Source organism: Palaemon carinicauda, chromosome 19 (assembly GCF_036898095.1).
Source record: "Palaemon carinicauda isolate YSFRI2023 chromosome 19, ASM3689809v2, whole genome shotgun sequence".
Classification (NCBI taxonomy): Eukaryota; Metazoa; Arthropoda; class Malacostraca; order Decapoda; family Palaemonidae; genus Palaemon; species Palaemon carinicauda.
Window position 1 is genome coordinate 116,116,184 of NC_090743.1, and position 21,150 is coordinate 116,137,333.

At 47.1% G+C, this 21,150-nt stretch overlaps 1 protein-coding gene across 1 annotated transcript in view; it reads right to left on the bottom strand.

Annotated features, from left to right (window-relative positions):
• Nucleotides 1-211: 211 nt before the first annotated feature.
• Prp16 (ATP-dependent RNA helicase l(1)G0007) overlaps nt 212-21,150 on the bottom strand; it is a 49,870-nt gene continuing 28,931 nt past the window's right edge. The window contains exon 2 of the mRNA XM_068393780.1: nt 212-4,359. Within this exon, the coding sequence (XP_068249881.1) occupies nt 439-4,356 (3,918 nt within the window). The 5' untranslated portion in view covers nt 4,357-4,359 and the 3' untranslated portion in view covers nt 212-438. The remainder of the gene's footprint in view (nt 4,360-21,150) is intronic.

Below are 21,150 nucleotides of genomic sequence, written 5' to 3' on the forward strand. Positions count from 1 at the left end.
AGGGGTTGCACCATCATTCACTATGTGTGAATCAACTCGTCACATTCTATTTGGATTGTAACTGGACAGACATCAAGAATCTGTGACTTGGCTTTATAATTTGAAAGCAAGCAGTTTGGTGTCACTTTAAACTAGTGCTTGTATTCATGTGGGGACATCCGCTAATAAACCTAAATTTTCTAAAGATAAAACAAAGGAGCATAACATACACTACTTCAAGTACAATTATTTTTAATATAAATCTCACAACTGTACAAAAACTACTTTAATTATATATTACAACAGAGATGTTAATCTACTAAACAAAAGTACTTGGTTGTTAAAATATCACAGTAATTGTATTACTGTTCAAAATAATTCATAGACCTGTGATAAAACTACACCATAATTACACCACTATTTACATAACATCTGTTTCTTCTGCAACTTACGTGCCTTTTAGAAGCCATAACGGGCTGACGTCTGTGCTCGTCTTGGAGTGCCTATCACATACACCTGTTGTTGGTGGGAGGATTCCTCCCTTCTCTGTTTTTCTTCGGCACGATCCTTCAGCGTCTGCTGTGCCCTGTCCATCTCGGCCTCCATGGCTGCTTTGTGGGCCATCGCCATGCGACGTTTCTCGATACGCGATGCTCCACCCTCGTTAACACTGTAGAACTTGTCGCCGACTTCCGCCAGCCAGCCACCCTCGACGGCCGTGACGCACTGCATGTATTCCTTGCTGGTCATGACCAGTTCGTGATACACTATGTAGTCCGGAGTGTATCCCATGCCAAACAGGGCCGACGTCGGGTGCAGGTGACACGGCGTTCCCGTCCTGAGATTGACATATTCTCCGATACCCTTGAGACGACACGCTTGATGAAAATAGGCTGCGCAGATGCACTTCCTCACCAGGTCTTCATCCATGCCGCAACTTATCAAGTCGAGCTTCTGTTGGTCCATGATGTCGTGGAGCTGTTGCCTCACTTCACGAACCTTCTTCAGCGCTTTGAAGTGCAGGAAATGTTTATTGCACCAATTCATGGAGTACTTCTGGATGCGCCACTGGCGGTAAATATTGAGATAGGTCAGATGGTCAGACTCGGGTACCTGGAACTTTTCCCGCATGGCATCGGCCTCTTCTTCTCGGCCCTTTGGTCGGTAAAATAAAGCGGGCACAGACAACATGGACACAATAGTCAATATCTCTTCAGAACACCCCATCTCGACCCCGGCTAACAGCATCTTGGATAACGCCGGATCCAAGGGAAATTCGACCATTGCACGGCCCAGCTTTGTGAGAACGCCCGTGTTGTCCAGAGCACCTAGCGTCCACAACTGGTATTGTGAATTCAGTAAGTTATCCTGAGGTGGGGGATCCATGAAATGAAACTTTAGTAGGTCTTCAACTCCGAGGGATTTGAGCAGAAGTACAACGTTAGCCAGATTCGTCCTCTGGATTTCGGGGACTGTTGTCGCTAGGAGCTCATCCTTATACTGCCTCTCGGTATACAACCGGTAACACATGCCAGGACCGGTTCTGCCGGCTCTTCCAAGCCGCTGATTGGCATTGGCCTGGGACACTGGATACACCTGCAATCCATCCATACCCACTCGAGGATTAAAAACTTTCAGCTTGCAGTACCCAGAGTCGACTACATACTTGATGCCATCGACAGTTAGAGAAGTTTCAGCGATGTTGGTGGCCACGACGCATTTGCGTAGACCGTTTGGAGCACGCTGGAAAATCTTCGCCTGAAGATCGGATGGCAGCTGTGAATATATGGGAAGGACGGCTAGTTGGGGAGCATTATCAATCTCGTCCAGCTTTTCGACGATCAATTCGCAGGTTACTTCAATATCCTCCTGGCCCGGCATAAAGACGAGAATGTCCCCTTCATCAGCCTGGAGGTGAATCTGTAGCGCCTGCTTAACAGCTGCTTCCACGTAATCTTCAACAGAATTGCGAGAAAAGAATAATTCTACTGGGAATGTACGGCCAGGAATTGTGAAGACGGGTACTTCGCCGAAGAATGTGGCAAATTTTTGCGCATCCATTGTGGCTGAAGTTACAATAAGTTTAAGATCCTGCCTCCTGGCAACTACCTCCCGAAGCAGGCCAAACAGCACATCCGTACTGAGCGATCTTTCGTGGGCTTCGTCCATGATGACAGCACTGTAATTATCCAGGTCACTTTCACGCAGGCATTCTCGAAGTAGGATACCATCAGTCATATACTTTATGATTGTATCTTCGGTGGTACAGTCTTCAAAACGAATGGCGTAACCAACCTCCTTTCCCAAGTGTGTCCCCATCTCATCAGAAACTCTCTTGGCAACAGACATGGCGGCCACACGCCTTGGTTGGGTACAGCCGATCATGCCGTGCTCACTATAGCCGTCTTCGTGCAAGTACTGAGTCAACTGGGTCGTTTTTCCACTGCCCGTTTCTCCGACGATAATGACAACGGAGTTTTCCCTGATGATCCGCAGCAGTTCCTCTCTCACGGCAAAGGCGGGGAGATACTCCCTCTGCTGCTTGATCGATTTCTTTATGGCGAAGTCACTGCATGCCTCTCCGGTGTCCTTCATGTGCTCGGCAAACTTCTGATCGGCTTTATAGTCAGTCTCGCCTTCTTCTATATTCCTGTCATCCTTCTCATCTTCCTTCTTGACTCCGATGAGATCTCCCAGCTGAGTCCCTGCAAGCTCCCATTCTTTCTTGGCTGCCTTCCTTCTCTCTCTCTGTTCGCGACGGGCCTTCACTGCCACCGACCCTTTCCTCGACACGATCGCCATGTCTGAAGTTGAATCCTTGACGGGAATCACCGGCTCTGGTTGCTTGGTGAAGACAATCCTACCGTCCAAAAATGGAGGAACTATGTTATGCACCAGAATATGAACTCTGTTTGTGAATTCTTCTTCAAAATCCTCGTCGTAATCAATTTTCTGAACGACGCCGCTGGTTAACATCCTGTTGGTTTCCCAGAGTTCGTTATCTTTGTGAATCTGTCTCTGTTTGGCACTCATTTTTCGCTTGCTCTTTTCCACCTTTTCAGTCTTCCTCTTCTCGTACTCCGCGGAAACGTCAGAGAACGGATTGTTGGTGTCGTCGTAACCTTGATCCATGTCGTACCACTGACGATCCAGCCTCTTCTCTTCCTCCTCCCATCTCTCTCGTTCCTCTTCATCCTCAAACTCCATCTCTCCTTTGTTGCGCCTCTCGGACATCCAGACGTTATCTTTGTATGACGGCGTCGGCAACGGTGTCTTGTCGCTTATCTGGTGATGGCTTTTCTTACCAGGCGAGTTTCTGTCTCGTACAGATCTGTTCCCACTTCTGAAGGACCAGTCTGAATCTCTAGATCTGTTATGCACTGACGGAGTTGGTAAATCCCACGACGACGTTTTATGTGGAGTGTTATCGTCCTCGTCCCAGGGGCAATGCGACGGAGTGTCTTTTACTCCAGGTATCCGCGGGGTTTCAGGAGCATCCGAGAACCTGGGAGTTCTGCCATATCTCTCAGACCAGTCGCCTGGTCCAGATGATCTCTCTGAAAAGTTGCCCCTGTCGGACCGTGCACTAAAGTCGTTACGTCTCCTCTCGCTTCTGTCATTCTCTCGTCTTTCGCTTCTGTCATTCTCCCTTCTTTCGCTTCTGTCATTCTCCCGCCTTTCGCTTCTGTCGTTATCTCGCCTTTCATTTCTGTTCTTCTCTCGTCTTTCGCTTCGATCGTTCTCTCGCCTGTCGTACCTGTGTCTGTCACCTCTGTCTCTACCCCTGCCATATATATAATCCCTTTCCCTCTCGTCTAGGTAACGCCTGTCCTTGCGATCATTGTAAGAGCCTCTTCCACCGTCTTGCTCTCTGCTGTTTTTTGACGAGGCATGGACATACTTATCTTTCTGTTTTCTCTGCTTCTCCATCATCCTACTCTGTATGTCTCTGTTGACACCGCCGGTGTATGTCGGCGTTTCGTCATACCTGGCTCGGTACTCCCTGTCTTTCACCTTGTCTTCTTTTTCATCTTTTGGCTTGTCCGGTTTGCACCGATCCTCATGCTCATTCTCTCTTTTCGTATTTTGCAGCCTGTCTGGTTGGCATCGGTCCTTAAACTCATTCTCGCCGTCACTTTCGCTGTCGCTCGATGACGAGGATGAGGACGAGTTGTGCTGATTCCTGGCTTTCTTTTTCTCCAGGTCTTCGTCTTCGCGTATTTTTCTCTTCAAGGCGGCTAATTTGTCTAGCCCCAGCAGGGACCCTCTCACGGGCAAGCCTGGCTTCTTGAATGTGCCATCGCTGTCTTCTTTCTTAGTCTTGCGGATGATGAGGCCACCTCCTCCGCCGGATGAGCCCGCCAAGATGTGTGACATGTCCTGGAGAAAAGAAATAAAAAGTTAAAATGCAGAAAACAAATAAAATACAAAAATATCAATAAATATAAATAAAAACCAGACATCATACCCTAGACAATACACCACTGCATTAACCATCAGATGTTTTGAATGTTAACATCAGTTCCTAACAAGGAATACTAATTATAAATGACACTTTCTTTCATCTTAAGTACTACACAAGAAATCATGATATGACAAATTGGTAGATAATCTGTATTTTTCCTAACGATACAAAACTTTATCTATTTATTTGGGGGTATAATTTTTGGCGAAGCTGAAATGATGAGCCATTAAAATTTATTGAGGGTTAACTACCCATTTCGCTAGTTAGCAGGGGTAGGGGGGGGGGTGGCTTGCTACCACTCACACACTGGTGACTTAGCTCACTTTGCTTGGAGGTAGGACTTCAAGGGGGATAGGGCTGGTGGGTAAGTTTGTACAAATGGCTAAATGTTTGTATCGTTAGGAAAAATACAAATTATCTATGAATTTTTCCTTTTTTCCGTAACTGGAATACAAACCTACGCTATTTATTTGGAGGTGACTCACCCATTACGAAGGGTGGACATTCCTGCCAATCTGGCTTTTTGGCTTTACCTGGGGGCTCCTTATTTGAGTATATTTGTACCCAAAATAAGGAGTCCTTGCACCTCCCTAAAACCTTGCTATGTAAGGTTTGCGGCCTATGCAATCGGTGTGTTGAGATATTTAGAAGTGTGACCGTACAGGTAAAGGTTATTTCGCGTCTTTTGTAGGAAAAACTGTTGTAACCAAGACTTTCCCAATACCACCTCGCCAGGGTATGGGGACGCAACAGTGTCAGCTTAATACTAGGTACAGAAGGGAGCATGGTTTACCTGCAGTGGTTTGAGGTCAGCTTATGCAGAGAACCCAGGATGCTGCTTTCCCCAAGAGAGGAGGATGAAGAAAAGAATGAGAGACAGACAAACCTTTTCATTCACGCAGACTAAAACCAGGTAACAGTGCCCTCATCCTTCTCCCACTTGTCCAATAAGCAGCTTGAGGTATACAACCAGCTGTTGTGCTGCCATCACAGCACCAATAAAAATCGTATCGAGTTCCTGTGGGTCACGTCTTGAAGGAGAAAGGTTATGAAAGCCACCTGGAGCATTCACACCCTTTCATGTAGAACATGCGTCACAGAGTAATCTGCTTAGAAAGGCCAAGGGCATAGCTAAGTCCCTGACATCGTGGGTCAACGTGTTGGATGAGGATCTGGATTCAGAGCGTAATTGATGACTCTGCGAATCCAGTAGAGATGCTGTTTTGGTGATCCTCCTGTTGTCTCTCTCAGTGCTGACGACAAGAGAAGGGATCCGGGTGGGTTGATGCTGTTTTCTTGAGGTAGAGCATCAAACCTCACCCCGAGTACAGTAACAGATGATCTGGATCATCAGTTACTGAGTGGAGACTTATTGTCTACGATCCTTCACCTCTGGAGACTGACTGGCAACAAACTCAGGGACAAAACTGAACGTCGCCTTTCACCCTTCTCATGAATGGCCGATGTCGAAAGAGAGAACATGAAGTTCCTTGACTTGTTTGGCCGGTGTCAAAGTGTGTAGGAACACTGTCTTCTAAACCAGGTGAAAATTTATTGCCAGGTGAAGTGGAACATAGGGAGGTCTCCTCAGAGACTGGAGAACTCGAACCATGTTCCGAGAGGAAGGTCTCAATTTCGACTGGGAAAAGGCAAGTTTGCAAGGCCGCATGAGTTAGGAAAGATCTAGTGATGGGGGGATGTCCCTTCCTTTCAGTTTGAAGGCGAGGCTCAAGGTTGAGTGATCGTCTTTACCTGCTGAAACTGAAAAGGGGGTCTTTTCCTTGTGCATATACTTAAGGATTCCGCTATTGCTGGAATAGAGGTATCAAGTGGAAAGATACGCTTTCCCAAGACACCAACCACAGAAGATGTTATACTTTGCCTGGTAGACTGATGCTGAGGATTTCCTCAGATATCTAGACAACCTCTTCGCAACTTATTCGCTATAGCTTGTGGTAGATGTCGAAGTGTAGTTGTCTGTGACGTGGAGAGGATTCTCTTGGAGGCTCTATCAGGAGCTGCGGAAGGTTTGGAAACCATTCTGTGTAATGCCATCGCGGAGCTATGAGAGCCCTTGAGAGGCTGACTGATGTTCTAGCCTTGTTGAGTACCCTTCTCTTCAGACAAAAAACAGGACGAGACATAAACGTCGTTGTTGTACCCACCGTTGTTGGCATGCTTCTTGCCAGACAGCCTTGGGGTCTAGGACTGGGGACCAGCGTAAGCCTGAGGTTCAGGGGCGTTGCATACAGATCCATAGTTGGAGAACCCCGTAAAGTCAGGACTTTGTTGGCTACAAGGTGATCCAAAGACCATTCTGTGAAGCCTCTTCCCTCCTTTCCCGGTGGGCGATGGTGACCTGTCAAAAAGTTTTCCCTTTCGTTCTTTCAGCCTGATGCATGAGTGCGCAGGAGAGTACTGGAGCGTTGGCGATCTGGAGAGCGCTGGTGCACAGGATGATACTGGTGTGCAGTTTCCAGAGAATGCGCAGGAGAGCGCTGGCGCGCAGTACGGTGATGCACAGGAGGAATCTAGTGCGCAGAAGAATGCTGGCGCGCAGGAGAGCGCTGGCTCTTTGGCGAGTGCTAGATCTGAGAGTTCAATTGCGCAGGAGAGCGCTGGCGCACAGTAAAGCACTGTGCAGTGTGTTGCGCAGTCTCTCTAGATTGCGCAGGAGAGCGCAGGCACGCACTAAGACGCTGCGCAGGGTGTTGCACAGTCTCCTTAGAATGAGCTGCAGTTCGGCGCTGCACAGGAGGTTGCTACTAGAGAATGCAGGTGCACAGGTGAGCGCTGGCGAGCCGGAGGTTGCTGAAGAGCTGGTGAAAGCTTCGGTGCTGGAGAGCCTGATGCACAGAGGAGCACTATTGCTAGTGCCCAGGAGAGCGCTGCGGCTTGGGAGAGCAACGTCGTGCTGGAGAGCGTTGGCGAGCAGAAGCCTGAGGTTGCTCAGGAGCGCGCTGTGGTTTTGGTGAGCGTTGACAAGCTCGAGCTGGAGAGCGCACTTGCGCTTGCAAGCGTATGTAGGCTGGTGAGCACTGGTGAGCTGGCAAACTCTGCTCCCTGGAACGGGGAGGCTGCGCTGGAGAGTGCAGGCGATTGGGAGATTGCTGGGGCATTGGAGGGCGCTGAGGATGAGCAGGAGAATGCTGCAAGTCAGGCGAACGCCGAAGCGTGGTAGAGCGCTGACGAGTTGGAGAGCGGGGGCACTCTGGAAAGCGTGAAGAAGCAGGCTGGCACTGACACGATGTTGTTGAGCACTGGTGCACTGCAGGGCGCTGGCGTGCTGGAGACCGTTGGTCTCAAGAGGATGTACAGGAGACAGGAACGGCAGGTCTGAAGGTCAGCTGGTAGGATGATTGGGAACTGGGATGTGCCCTTTGGAAGGGCAAACATCCACCTATGGAGATCGCGGCCAAAGTCCGAGGACTAGCTGCAGCTTCATCAGGAGAAGGTCCAGGAACAGATGATGCCCCTGAGGGCCGGTGGATCAGCAAGCTGACCTTCAGCCAAAGCAATCCTCCGAAGAGGAGTCTCTGTGAGTGGCCCTTCTCGCAAACGAGAGAGGTGATCACTTCGCAGGAGAGACTTGCCTAAGACTATGCTCCGCCCCCAAAGGAGGAGAGACTCAGCAAGGGGGGGAGCGTAGTCTAGGCGAAGACAGCAACAGCAGTCAGAGTCGATGAAGTGATGAAGAAGATGCAGGGAAGTTCTCCCTTGGAAGGGAAAAACAACCGCACACCTGGGGAGGAAAACTCTCCCTCAGAAGGGAAAGTAGTCCAACCCTGAGGTGAACCTCCTGGTAGCACTCTAAGATGATCTGCCAAGAGCACTGCCTGAGGAAGCGTAGCCGGAGCTAGTTCCTCAAAGATGAAGTACTGATCAGGTGGTGCCATGGGCGTACTTCTAAGAAGAAGGGATGACGCCCTCTGAGGGTCGACAGTGACAGCAGATTCCCCAGGCATGAACAGAACAGCTCTGCTTCGTGGCTCTCTTAGTCGAATGATGAACTGCATTGCTAACTGAGGAAAAATAAAATAAATTATGTAACAAAAAACTACCTCGGGTGGAACACCTAGTCCGTGACGGGAAAGGAGACCACCGAGGGAACAAACATAAAATACGAACTGCGCCCTCCCTTCCCTCATTGACATCGACAGGAGAAGGGGAGCGGAGAGTAACTGTAATAAAATGGTATTTTCATTATAAAATAAATTTTTGAACATACAGTACTTACCCGGTAGTTATATATATAGCTTACGTCCCTGACGGCACGGCAGAAAATTCAAAACTCGCACCAATCGCCGATTGGATAGCCAGGTGTACCACCCCTGCGCCCTAGCGAGGTACCTAGGAACCATTCCAGGAACCCTCATATATTCCATGCCTCTAGTCTCTTAGAGGGGAGGAGGGTGGGACTTTAATTATACAGTGAACCCTCGCTACTTCGCGGTTCGACCATCGCGGATTCACCACTTCGCGGATTTTTTCCATAACCCATATATATACAGTAATATATATATATATGTATGCATGTATTTATGTATATATGTAGGTATGTATATATATATATATATATATATATATATATATATATATATATATATATATACACACACACACACACACATATATATATATATATATATATATATATATATATATATATATATATATATATATATATATATATATATATATATATATATATATATATATATATATAAAGTAGGAAGATGTGATGTAGTTCTAAGGGAAAAGTATGGGAAATATGTCTGGGTAATAAGCAAAGCTCTACCTCCAGTTTGTTTCTTCATTATGATCAGAGATAAATGTAAACAAAACATTGGTTGCCATTTTTTATCGTGCTTTTTAGCGTGTTTAGGAAATGCATGATATAAAATCACCTTTAATATTTGTGCCTGTTTTAGTTTAGGGTACTGTAGTACATGCATTAAGTGTTCTGTACATTAAAGGGTAGTTTGTTAACAGAACTACGTACAAGAGAAGGTTTTAAAAGTCTGAATATACATGTTGAATAAATAGGTAAGTATGGTGTCACTACTTCGCGGATTTTCACCTATCGCGGCCGCGACTGGAACCCATCTACCGCGATAAACGAGGGTTCACTGTATATAACTACCGGGTAAGTATGTTCAAAAATTTATTTTATAATGAAAATACCATTTTTAAACAAAAAACTACACCCGGTAGTTATATATATAGCTGATTAACACCTTTGGTGGAGGGTTAGAGACAGCTAGTATATCTGGAATTTTTCTCAAGAGTTAATTAAAACAAACTTAAGGGTTCGTACCTGATAAGGAAGCTGACTTCAATGATTCTCTGTCTCATTATGTCTGCTAGCCTTATGAGATCCAGCAATCCTCCCAGGGGGCTGAAGATCTTGTAGGGACTGTCAAACCGGTGTATATACCTCATTATGACAGAACCTCCTCCAATAACCAGTTCCGGGCGCTCTTCAAGGAACAAAATTGACCACCTGACTAAAATCAATGATTTTGGAAGACTAACAGTCTCCACAAACAACCATAAAAACAAATATAAGTTCCAAGAGAAGAAAAGGTTATTGGGATTACGGGAACGTAGTGGTGGATCCTTCACCCACTACTGCACTCACTATCACGAATTGTCCCAGAGTGTAGCAGTCCTCATAAAGAGTCTGGACACGATTAAAATAGTGTGAAGTGAACACAGATTTACTCCCCCAAAAGGTTGTGTCCATAATACTCCACCACAATCTATTCTGCTTGAAGGTCATTCAAGTTATTATAGTACTAACCTCATGCGTCTTGACCTTAAAAACTTGAGGCCAGTCTCACTGTAATGTATATGAGCCTCTCTTATAAGAGTCTGATGAAGAATGAAAGGACATTCTTGACATCTGATAACGAGGGCTTCTTAATCGAGCACCAAAGAGCTTTCGACTTGCCTCGCAACTCTTTCATACTGCCTGGGTAGAACTTCAGGGTTCTTACTGGTCACAGGACTCTCTCCAACTCCTCGCCAACCATATCCGAAAAATTCGGAAACTCAAAAGCCTTGGGTCAAGGTTGAGAAAGGCGGTCATTCCTGGCGAGAAAGCCTAACTGCAATGAGCACATAGCTTCGTTATCTCGAAAGCCAACGTTTTACTAAACGTATGAATTAACCGATTCTTTTAGATGTCACAAGACTAACAAAAAAAAAAGTTTTCATCGAGAGGTCCTTAAAATGAAGATGAAAGCAAGTGCTCAAGCTTGTCACTCATAAGGAACTTCAGGATTGAGTCCAGGATCCAAACTGGTGAATCCTGGTTGTTTGATGTTTCAAACAAGTTGAAAAGTTCCTGTAGGACTTTATCAATCGAAAGGTCCAAGATACTGTGTCTGACAACAGTCGCTAACACACACCTGTATCCCTTGATGGAAGAGGACGAAGAAATGAGCTTCCTTCGAAGGTAAAACAGGAAGTCAGCAATCTGAGTTGTAGAGATACTGGAAAAGAAAAACAGAGTTGACTCTGCACCTTTCTCTAAAGCCTCCCACTTGGATTGATAAATCCTGATGGTAAAAGTTCTTATTGCTCTTGTAAAAGACTTAGCTGCCTCTTTCGAAAACTTCTAGTTCCTGTGAGGTTTCAAAAGGCTGAAGGTAGCTAGAAGAAAAGCTTGGAGACTAGAGAGGTAACATTCCAAGAGAGGTTGTTTGAGTAAAACTACTCTTAATGGAGGACTTCTAGGAGAGTCCACCATCCATTCCAGTATCTCTGTGAACCATCCTCTTGAGGGCCAAAAGAAGGCCACTAAAGTCACCTGGTCCCTTCGTGTGACACAAACTTTGTGTCACCTTGTAAGGAAATAGAATGAGGAAAAATGTTATTTTCATTAGTAAAATAAATTTTTGAATATACTTACCCGATAATCATGTAGCTGTCAACTCCGTTGCCCGACAGAATTCTACGGAAGGGATACGCCAGCGATCACTATACAAGAAGGGGGTGTACTCACCAGCGCCACCTGTGGCCAGGTACTGCAGTACTTCTTGTTGACACCACCTCAATTTTTCCTCGGTCCACTGGTTCTCTATGGGGAGGAAGGGTGGGTCAATTAAATCATGATTATCGGGTAAGTATATTCAAAAATTTATTTTACTAATGAAAATAACATTTTTCAATATTAATCTTACCCGATAATCATGTAGCTGATTCACACCCAGGGAGGTGGGTGAAAACCAGTGTACATGTATATCAAGAAGCTAAGTATCCCGTATTTCATATTATCAGTTATTCAAAATAACAATGAAATTATAAGTACCTGGTAAGGAAGTCGACTTGAACCATTACTCTGCCTTTAATAAGTTCGTCTTCCTTACTGAGCGCAGCGTTCCTCTTAGGAGGCTGAACAACCCTAAGGTGCTGAAGTATAAAGGGCTGCAACCCATACTAAAGGACCTCTACACAACCTCTAACCTAGGCGCTTCTCAAGAACGAATTGACCACCCGCCAAACCAACTAGGATGCGGAAGGCTTCTAGCCTACCGTAACAACCCAAAAAACAACAATAAAAGCATTCAAGAGAAAGGTTAAAAAAGGTTATGGGATTAAGGGAATGTAGTGGCTGAGCCCTCACCTACTACTGCACTCGCTGCTACGAATGGTCCCAGGGTGTAGCAGTTCTCGTAAAGAGACTGGACATCTTTGAGATAAAATGATGCAAACACTGACTTGCTCCTCCAAAAAGTTGCATCCATAATACTCTGCAGAGAACGGTTCTGTTTAAAGGCCATCGAAGTGGCTACAGCTCTCACTTCGTGGGTCCTTACCTTCAGCAAAGCAAGGTCTTCCTCCTTCATGTGAGAATGAGCTTCTCTAATCAGAAGCCTTATATAATACGAAACTGCGTTTTTGGACATAGGCATCGAAGGTTTCTTGATGGCACACCATAAGGCCTCTGATTGTCCTCGTATAGGTTTTGACCTTTTAAGATAGTATTTTAGAGCTCTGACAGGGCAAAGAACTCTCTCTAGCTCGTTACCCACCATGTTGGAAAGGCTAGGAATTTCGAACGATCTAGGCCAAGGACGTGAAGGAAGTTCATTTTTTGCTAAAAATCCGAGCTGTAAGGAACATGTTGCTGATTCGGATGTGAATCCTATGTTCCTGCTGAAGGCGTGAACCTCACTAACTCTTTTGGCTGTTGCAAGGCAGACGAGGAAAAGAGTTTTGAGAGTAAGGTCTTTGAAAGAAGCTGACTGGAGAGGTTCAAACCTAGGAGACATAAGGAACCTTAAGACTACGTCTAGATTCCAGCCTGGAGTGGACAATCGACGTTCTTTAGAAGTCTCGAAAGATTTAAGGATGTCTTGTAGATCCTTGTTGGAGGAAAGATCCAAACCTCTGTGGCGGAGAACTGAAGCCAACATACTTCTGTACCCTTTGATCGTAGGAGCCGAAAGAGATCTAACATTCCTAAGATGTAACAGGAAGTCAGCAACTAGGGTTACAGAGGTATTGGTAGAGGAAACTGCATTGGCTCTGCACCAGCTTCGGAAGACTTCCCACTTGGATTGATAGACTCTACGAGTGGATATCCTCCTTGCTCTGGCAATCGCTCTGGCTGCCTCCTTCGAAAAGCCTCTAGCTCTAGCGAGTCTTTCGACAGTCTGAAGGCAGTCAGACGAAGAGCGTGGAGGTTTGGGTGTACCTTCTTTACGTGAGGTTGACGTAGAAGGTCCACTCTTAGAGGGAGAGTCCTGGGAACGTCGACCAGCCATTGTAGTACCTCTGTGAACCATTCTCTTGCAGGCCAAAGGGGAGCAACCAGCGTCAGCCGTGTCCCTTCGTGAGAGACGAACTTCTGAATGACTCTGTTGATGATCTTGAACGGTGGGAATGCATATAGCTCGAGATGGGACCAATCCAGCAGAAAAGCATCCACGTGAACTGCTGCTGGGTCTGGAACTGGGGAACAGTACAAAGGGAGCCTCTTGGTCATGGAGGTGGCGAACAGATCTATCGTTGGCTGACCCCACAAGGTCCAAAGTCTGTTGCACACGCTCTTGTGAAGGGTCCATTCCGTGGGGATGACTTGATCTTTCCTGCTGAGGCGATCTGCCGAGACGTTCATATTGCCCTGAATGAACCTCGTTACCAGTGAGAGGTTTAGACTTCTTGACCAAATGAGGAGGTCCCTTGCTATCTCGTACAGCTTCCTCGAATGGGTCCCTCCCTGCTTGGAGATGTATGCCAAGGCTGTGGTGTTGTCGGAGTTCACCTCCACCACCTTGTTTAGCAGGAGGGACTTGAAGTTCATTAAAGCCAGATGAACTGCCAGCAACTCCTTGCAGTTGATGTGAAGCGTTTCCTGTTCCTTGTTCCATGTTCCCGAGCATTCCTGTCCGTCCAAGGTCGCGCCCCAGCCCGAGTCTGATGCGTCCGAATAGAGATGAAGATTGGGGGTCTGAACCGCTAACGATAGACCCTCCTTGAGAAGGATGTTGGTCTTCCACCACATGAGAGCAGTCTTCATCTCTTTGGTAACAGGAATAGAGACTGCTTCGAGCGTCATATTCTTGTCCCAGTGAGCTGCTAGATGGAATTGAAGGGGGCGGAGGTTGAGTCTCCCTAACTCGGTGAACAGGGCTAACGATGACAGGGTCCCTGTTAGACTCATCCACTGTCTCACCGAGCATCTGTTCCTCTTCAGCATGCTCAGAATGCACTCTAGGGCTTGGCTGATTCTTGGGGCCGACGGAAAAGCCCGAAAAGCTTGACTCCGAATCTCCATTCCCAGGTAAACGATGGTTTGGGAAGGAATAAGCTGGGACTTTTCTAAGTTGACCAAAAGACCCAGTTCCTTGATCAAGTCCAAAGTCCAGTTGAGACTCTCCAGACAGCGACGACTTGTGGGGGCTCTTAACAGCCAGTCGTCTAAATAAAGGGAGGCTCTGATGTCCGCCAAGTGGAGGAATTTCGCAATATTCCTCATCAGTCGCGTAAACACCATAGGCGCCGTGCTTAGGCCAAAACACAGGGCTTGGAATTGGTACACAACCTTTCCAAAAACGAATCTCAGGAAAGGTTGGGAGTCTGGATGAATAGGAACGTGAAAGTAAGCGTCTTTCAGATCCAACGAGACCATCCAGTCCTCCTGCCTGACCGCTGCTAGGACCGACTTCGTCGTCTCCATAGTGAACGTCTGCTTGGTGACATAAGCAATGAGCGCACTGACGTCCAGCACCGGTCTCCAACCTCCTGTCTTCTTGGCCACCAGAAAGAGACGGTTGTAGAAGCCCGGGGATTGATGGTCCCGGACTATCACCACTGCCTCCTCCTGTAACAGGAGCGACACCTCTTGGTGTAACGCTAGCCTCTTGTCCTTTTCCTTGTAGTTGGGAGAGAGGTTGATGGGAGAAGTGGTCAGAGGGGGATTGCGGCAGAATGGTATCCTGTAACCCTCCCTTAGCCACTTGACAGACTGGGCGTCTGCACCTCTTCTTTCCCAAGCTTGCCAGAAGATCTTGAGTCTGGCTCCTACTGCTGTCTGGAGAGGAGGAGAGTCAATGTTTGCCTTTCGAAGGCTTGGGACCTTTCTTGGACCTGCCCCTGAAACCGTCTGGACGGGTACTTCCTCGGCTGGGGGCTCTGCCACGAAAGGGCGGAATAAATCTTGTAGCAGGAGTATCGGCCACTGGGGTGCGGTAAGTTCTAGGAACCGAAGGAGCAACCTTAGCCTTACGTGCTGAAGAGGCCACAAGGTCATGAGTGTCCTTCTGAATAAGAGCCGCAGACAATTCCTTGATAAGGTCCTCAGGAAACAGGAACTTAGAAAGCGGAGCAAAAAGTAACTGAGACCTTTGACAAGAGGTGATACCAGTGGAAAGGAAGGTGCAAAGTTGTTCCCATTTCTTGAGTACTCCCGAAACAAACATGGAGGCAAGTTCGCCGGAACCATCGCGAATTGCTTTATCCATACAGGACATTATAAGCATGGCCGAGTCCTTGTCAGATGGGGCAGTCTTCTTGCTCAAGGCCCCCAGGCACCAGTCGAGAAAATTAAAAATCTCAAAGGCGCGAAAGACTCCCTTTAAGAAGTGGTCTAAGTCAGAAAAGGTCCAGCAGACCTTAGAGCGCCTCATAGCCGACCTTCGTGGAGAGTCAACCAAACTTGAGAAGTCAGCCTGGGCAGAGGCAGGGATTCCCAAGCCTGGTTCCTCTCCTGTGGCATACCATACGCCCGCCTTAGAAGTCAGCTTAGTAGGCGGAAACATGAATGACGTCTTCCCTAGTTGCTGCTTGGACTGCAACCAATCCCCTAACATTCTCAAAGCTCTCTTAGAAGATCTAGCGAAGACGAGCTTAGTGTAGGCAGACTTAACAGGTTGCATGCCTAGAGAAAACTCTGATGGAGGAGAGCGAGGGGTAGCAGAAACAAAGTGATCCGGGTAAACTTCTCTGAAAAGAGCCAGGACCTTGCGAAAGTCAATGGAGGGTGGTAACGACTTGGGTTCCTCCACGTCAGAAGAGGGATCATCCAGGTGCGCAGCTTCCTCCTCAGAAACCTCATCACCTGAGGGTTGAGAAGCGAGAGGTAAAGTTACAGCGGTATGCTGAACGGCAGAATCCTGACAAGCGGGTGCATATACACTTGTGGATTCATCCTCAAGTCTCTGTTGAAGAGGATGAGGGCTGGTAATGACAAAGTCATGAGGCTGGGAAGAAGGAGGCTCTGCGGGAGTCTGGGGAGCAAGCGTGGTGAGAGGCGACTGTAGTAAAACCTGAGGTTCAGGCTGCAAAGACTGCTCAAGCTGAGGAGAAAGAGGTAGATGCATGCGTTGAGGTGGCTGACTCATTGCATGAGGTTCATGTCTCAAGAGTTGCGCTTGCTTCAAGGGTTGAGGTGGCTGCGCAGTAAGAGGTTCCTGTCTCACGAGTTGAGGTTCTTGAGGTGGGTGCTGCGAGAGTTGAGGTGGCGGCTGCGCAGAAAGAGGCTCCTGTCTCACGAGTTGAGGTTCTTGAGGTGCTTGCCTCGAGAGTTGAGGTTCTCGCCTCGAGGAAAGTGGAGGTATCAGCTGCGAGAGCTGAGGTGGCTGCCTCAAGGATGGCAGAGGTTGTCGTACCTCAAGAGGTTGCTGCCTCGAGGATGGTCTTACTGCAAGAAACTCTTGCCTCAAAGGTAGAGGAGGTTGTAAGGCATAAGACTCCTGTCCCCATTGTTGAGGAGGTTGCCGCGTGGTAAGAGGTTCCTGCCTCAAGGAAGGTGGAGGTTGCTGCACAACGCTGGTATCTGGCAACTCCCAACGCGGTAGCTCACACATGGAGGTAGCTTGAGGAACCTCAACTTCGTACGTCTGGCAGACTGGACTGCGTAGAGGAGGAGGAGCGCTCGCAGGAGGAGGTGTAACCTTCTCTGCCTGAAACTCACGCATCAATACCGCAAGCTGCGACTGCATAGACTGCAGCAAAGCCATCTTGGGATCAACAGACGTTGAGGTCTGTTGAGGCAGAGCCTTAACAGAAGTTGAGGTCTGTTGAGGCATCGCCTTACCTCTCTTAGGAGGCGTGCAGTCACCTGATGACTGCGGCGAGTCAGAGCTAGCCCAATGACTACATCCGGGCTGTAGAACTCGTGCGGTCTGGACTTTACGCTTAAGAGGTCTTGAGACCTGAGTCCAGCGTTTTCTCCCCGAAAATTCTTCTGCAGACGAGTAAAATAAGGGCTCAATCGTCTGAGAGTGGAAGTGACGATCTCTGTAAGATACGCCCGCAACCACCGAGGATACTGCTGTGCGCCGATCAAGGCCTGCCGAACCCTTTTGCCCTTCGACATTGCTTCTCCCCTGGGCTTGGGAGCTTGCAAGAGGTCCCGGACTGGGAGGACGACTGGCACGCACAGAAGTACCCTCACGCACAACACTGACACTGACACTAGCACTCGGCACAGCACTGGCACTACCACTTCCCACTGCACTTTTCACTTTAAGTTCCTTGACGTCTGCCAAGAGGAACTTGTGGTCACTCACTACCGACTCCACTTTATCACCTAAAGCCTGAATGGCACGTAAAACATCAGACATATCAGGCTGAGCACAAATAGTAGGATCGGGGGTAGCCACTACAGGGGGAGGAAAAGGTTGAGGATCATGGGGTGAGGAATAAAGCGAAGAGCGAGCCGAACTCCTCCTAACTCTCTCTCTCTCTAACTTAGTGGTATACTTGAGGAATCGAACAAAATCAAGTTCCGAAAGTCCGGCGCATTCCTCACATCGATCTTCCAACTGACAGGATTTTCCCCTACAGTCGGAACAAACGGTGTGAGGATCAACCGAGGCCTTCGGAATACGCCTAATACAAGTCCTACATCGTCTTTGGGGAGGAGCTTGAGAAAGGTCGGACATCTTGAATCAAAGAACAGTCAAGGGGGATTCCAATTAAAGCAAAATATCGTTAACCATTAATCAAATCAATCTAAAAGCTATCTAAGCTAAGAGACAAGTTTCCTGTATAGCGAAAGCTGAAATCTTAGAGCAATACTTCACCAAAAACCGTGAACAAGACTCCAAAATTATAAGCGTATCCATGTAGGTCTTGCCGGAAGCACGACAGAGGAAAAATTGAGGTGGTGTCAACAAGAAGTACTGCAGTACCTGGCCACAGGTGGCGCTGGTGAGTACACCCCCTTCTTGTATAGTGATCGCTGGCGTATCCCTTCCGTAGAATTCTGTCGGGCAACGGAGTTGACAGCTACATGATTATCGGGTAAGATTAATATTGAAAATGTACACATCCAGATTGGACCAGACTAATAGGAAAGCGTCTATGTGGACTGCTTCGAGATCTGGCACTGGAGAGCAGTAAGTTTCTAGTCTCTTTGTCTGATGTCACGAATAGGACTATACAAGAACGACACCAAAGTCGCCACAGATTCTTGCAGATTTCTCGATGGAGTGTCCATTCTCCAGCTGAGACTGTTCTTCCATAAGTTCTTCTCTTTTTTAAAGAACCTTGTTAGAAGGAATACATTCTTCTCCTTAGCCCAGATGAGAAGACTCCTCTCAGTCCCGTAAAGGAACCTCGAGTGGGTTCCGTCTTGCTTGGCAATGAAAGCCAATTCTGTGGTGTGATCGGCATAGACCTGCACCACTTTCTTCCAAACTGACCCTTCAAAGCTTTTTGAGAGCCAACTGGACTGTCAACAGTTCCTTTGAGTGATGAGGAAGCTCTTCTGATCCTCTGTCCAAAGTCCCGAAGCTTCCAACTGTCTAGTGTTGCTCCTACCCCGAATCCGAGGTGAGGAAACACAACACAAGGTCTAAGATCCTCTGTTCAAAAGGGGTGACCTTCCGGAAATTTGATTGGATTAAACAACCACTGAATACAACTTCTTATAGCATCCTAAAAGAGATGCATATCGACTCAAGACCTTCTCCTTGTCCCAAAATGATTGAGGTTGAAATGGAGAGAATAAAGATAACTCACATAAGGATCATAGCTTCTAGCTTCTGACTGGCCGGGAATCGAGCCCTGGTCCAGGACAACTAGGATGAACAGTGACATAACAATGGTCACAAAGAAAGAATCAGTCTTCCCAGGGAAAAAAAAACCCTCCCCAAGAGGAGAGGTTTCCCAACACACTCATCCTCTTCCTCGCAGAACACTTCTGTATCTTAGAAAGATTGCAGTTTCAAGAAGGTTTGCTCCGTTCTAAGAGGAGACGTAAAAGCCCGAAAAAACTTGACTCTGAATCACCATCCTTAAATAAAGTATTTTTCGTGATGGTGTCAGAAGATCTAATGGAAGTAGTGACTTTGTGTTTATCAGGATACATGTATAAGGTCCTGACTCCTGGCGTCAAGGAAACCCAGATCACCGCCTATGTCGCCGCGTTGTACTAAGGCTAGACGCTCGATAAAAAACTTTCGTGATCAAAGAGATCGGAACTAAGGCATCCTTGATCTCGACATTCGATTCGACTAGTGTCACCACGAAGTCCGAGGTTCTCATGTTCAATGTCATGCCTCCTTCTAGATCTCCAACGTCGAGCGTCCTGAAAGACGGGGCGCCGAGCGTCATGTAAGACGTGGCGCCGAGCTTCCTGTAAGACGTGGCGCCGTGCGTCCTGTAAGACGTGGTGCCGAGCGTCCTGAAAGACGAGGGTCCTGTAAGACGTGGCGCCGAGCTTCCTATAAGATGTGGCGCCGAGCGTCCTGAAAGACGTGGTGCCGAGCGTCCTGAAGACGAGGCGCCGAGCGTCCTGTAAGACGTGGCACCGAACGTCCTGGAAGGTGTGGCGCTGAACGTCCTGTAAGACGTCCTGGAGTCAGAAGAGACTCGTCTAGTTGACAGGAATACGCAATTCTTCTGAAAGGTTCAAAGTTATCTGAAAATCCTTCATGAAGATCGTAAGAAAGAGCTCTGATAAATCAATCGTCCAGATACAGGGAGGCTCTGATGTCTCTTGAGTGCAGTACTGTATTCTGCTACATTTAGCAAAAGTTTAATTGCAAAGCCTGCCTCTTAAACTCCTCTCTAGATCTGTGAGAGATCTATTGGAGCTAAAACTAAAGGAGGTTTTCCTATGAAAGGAAAATGTAATCCTCCTTCAGAAGATGTACTGACCAAAGGTCTGCTCCCCTCTTCTCCCAAGATTGCCAGAAGTTATGTAGTCTGGCTCTACTGCTTGAAGGCGAAAGCAGTCAGACTCTGCTTCGCCTTGTGACCAGGCTGACATGAGACTTTAAATAGTTCATGATTTCGATGTCTCCATGGAGAACTTTGACTTCTGAACGAAGGCATTGAGAGCAGTTACATCCAGGACCGGAAAAAAACCTCCCTCTCCCAAAAGAGAGACATTTGATGTTGCAAAGTCTGTTTTGCAGAGAGGTCTTATCAAAGTAACTAACAAAGGAGGTTTCACTAGGAAAAAGATTTTGCATCCATCCTCAAGGAATAGCATGGACCTCAAAGTTATCCTGCCCCATTGTCTGAATTCCTTAAGAGATTCAGCGATCCACCCAGGGGGCTGTAAAAATCTCTGTGGGGCTGCCACAAGGTCCTCAACCTTAACGTGGTTAGACCTCCACCCTTGCTATCCTGGAATACCTGATAAGGAAGCTGGCTTCATAGCTTTATATGTCTCATTTACCTGCATTCCTTGAGAGAGTCAGCAATCCACCCAGGGGGCTGTAACAGTCTCTGTGGGGCTGCCACAAGGTCCTCGACCTTAAAGTGGCTAGACCTCCACCCTATATGACATATCTGTTTTAGACGTTGTTACTGTTTTAAGAATGATTTATTGTTAAATTATTCTCATCATTTATTTATCTCCTTATTTCCTTTCCTCACTGGGCTATTTTTTCTCTATTGGAGCCCTTGGGCTTAAAGCATCTTACTTTTCCAACTAGGGTTGTAGCTTGGCTAGAGATAATAAAAAAATTAATCTCGTACCTCAGATACAAGATCTAGAGGCCAGGTTATTCAGAGGAAAAAAGAAAGCTGTCTTTCCTTGGTGCTTCTGAGACTCTAAACAGTCTCCCACCATCCTTAAAGCTTCATTGATGACCACGTGTAAATTCAGAGGGTAGCGAACGTGGAGCAACAGGCATAAAATAATTTGGAAACTGATCATAAAAACTTTCATGAGTTTCTAAATCAACTGAATGACGAAAGGAATAAGGATCTTCTCCTTCTGAGAATCTCAAATTCAA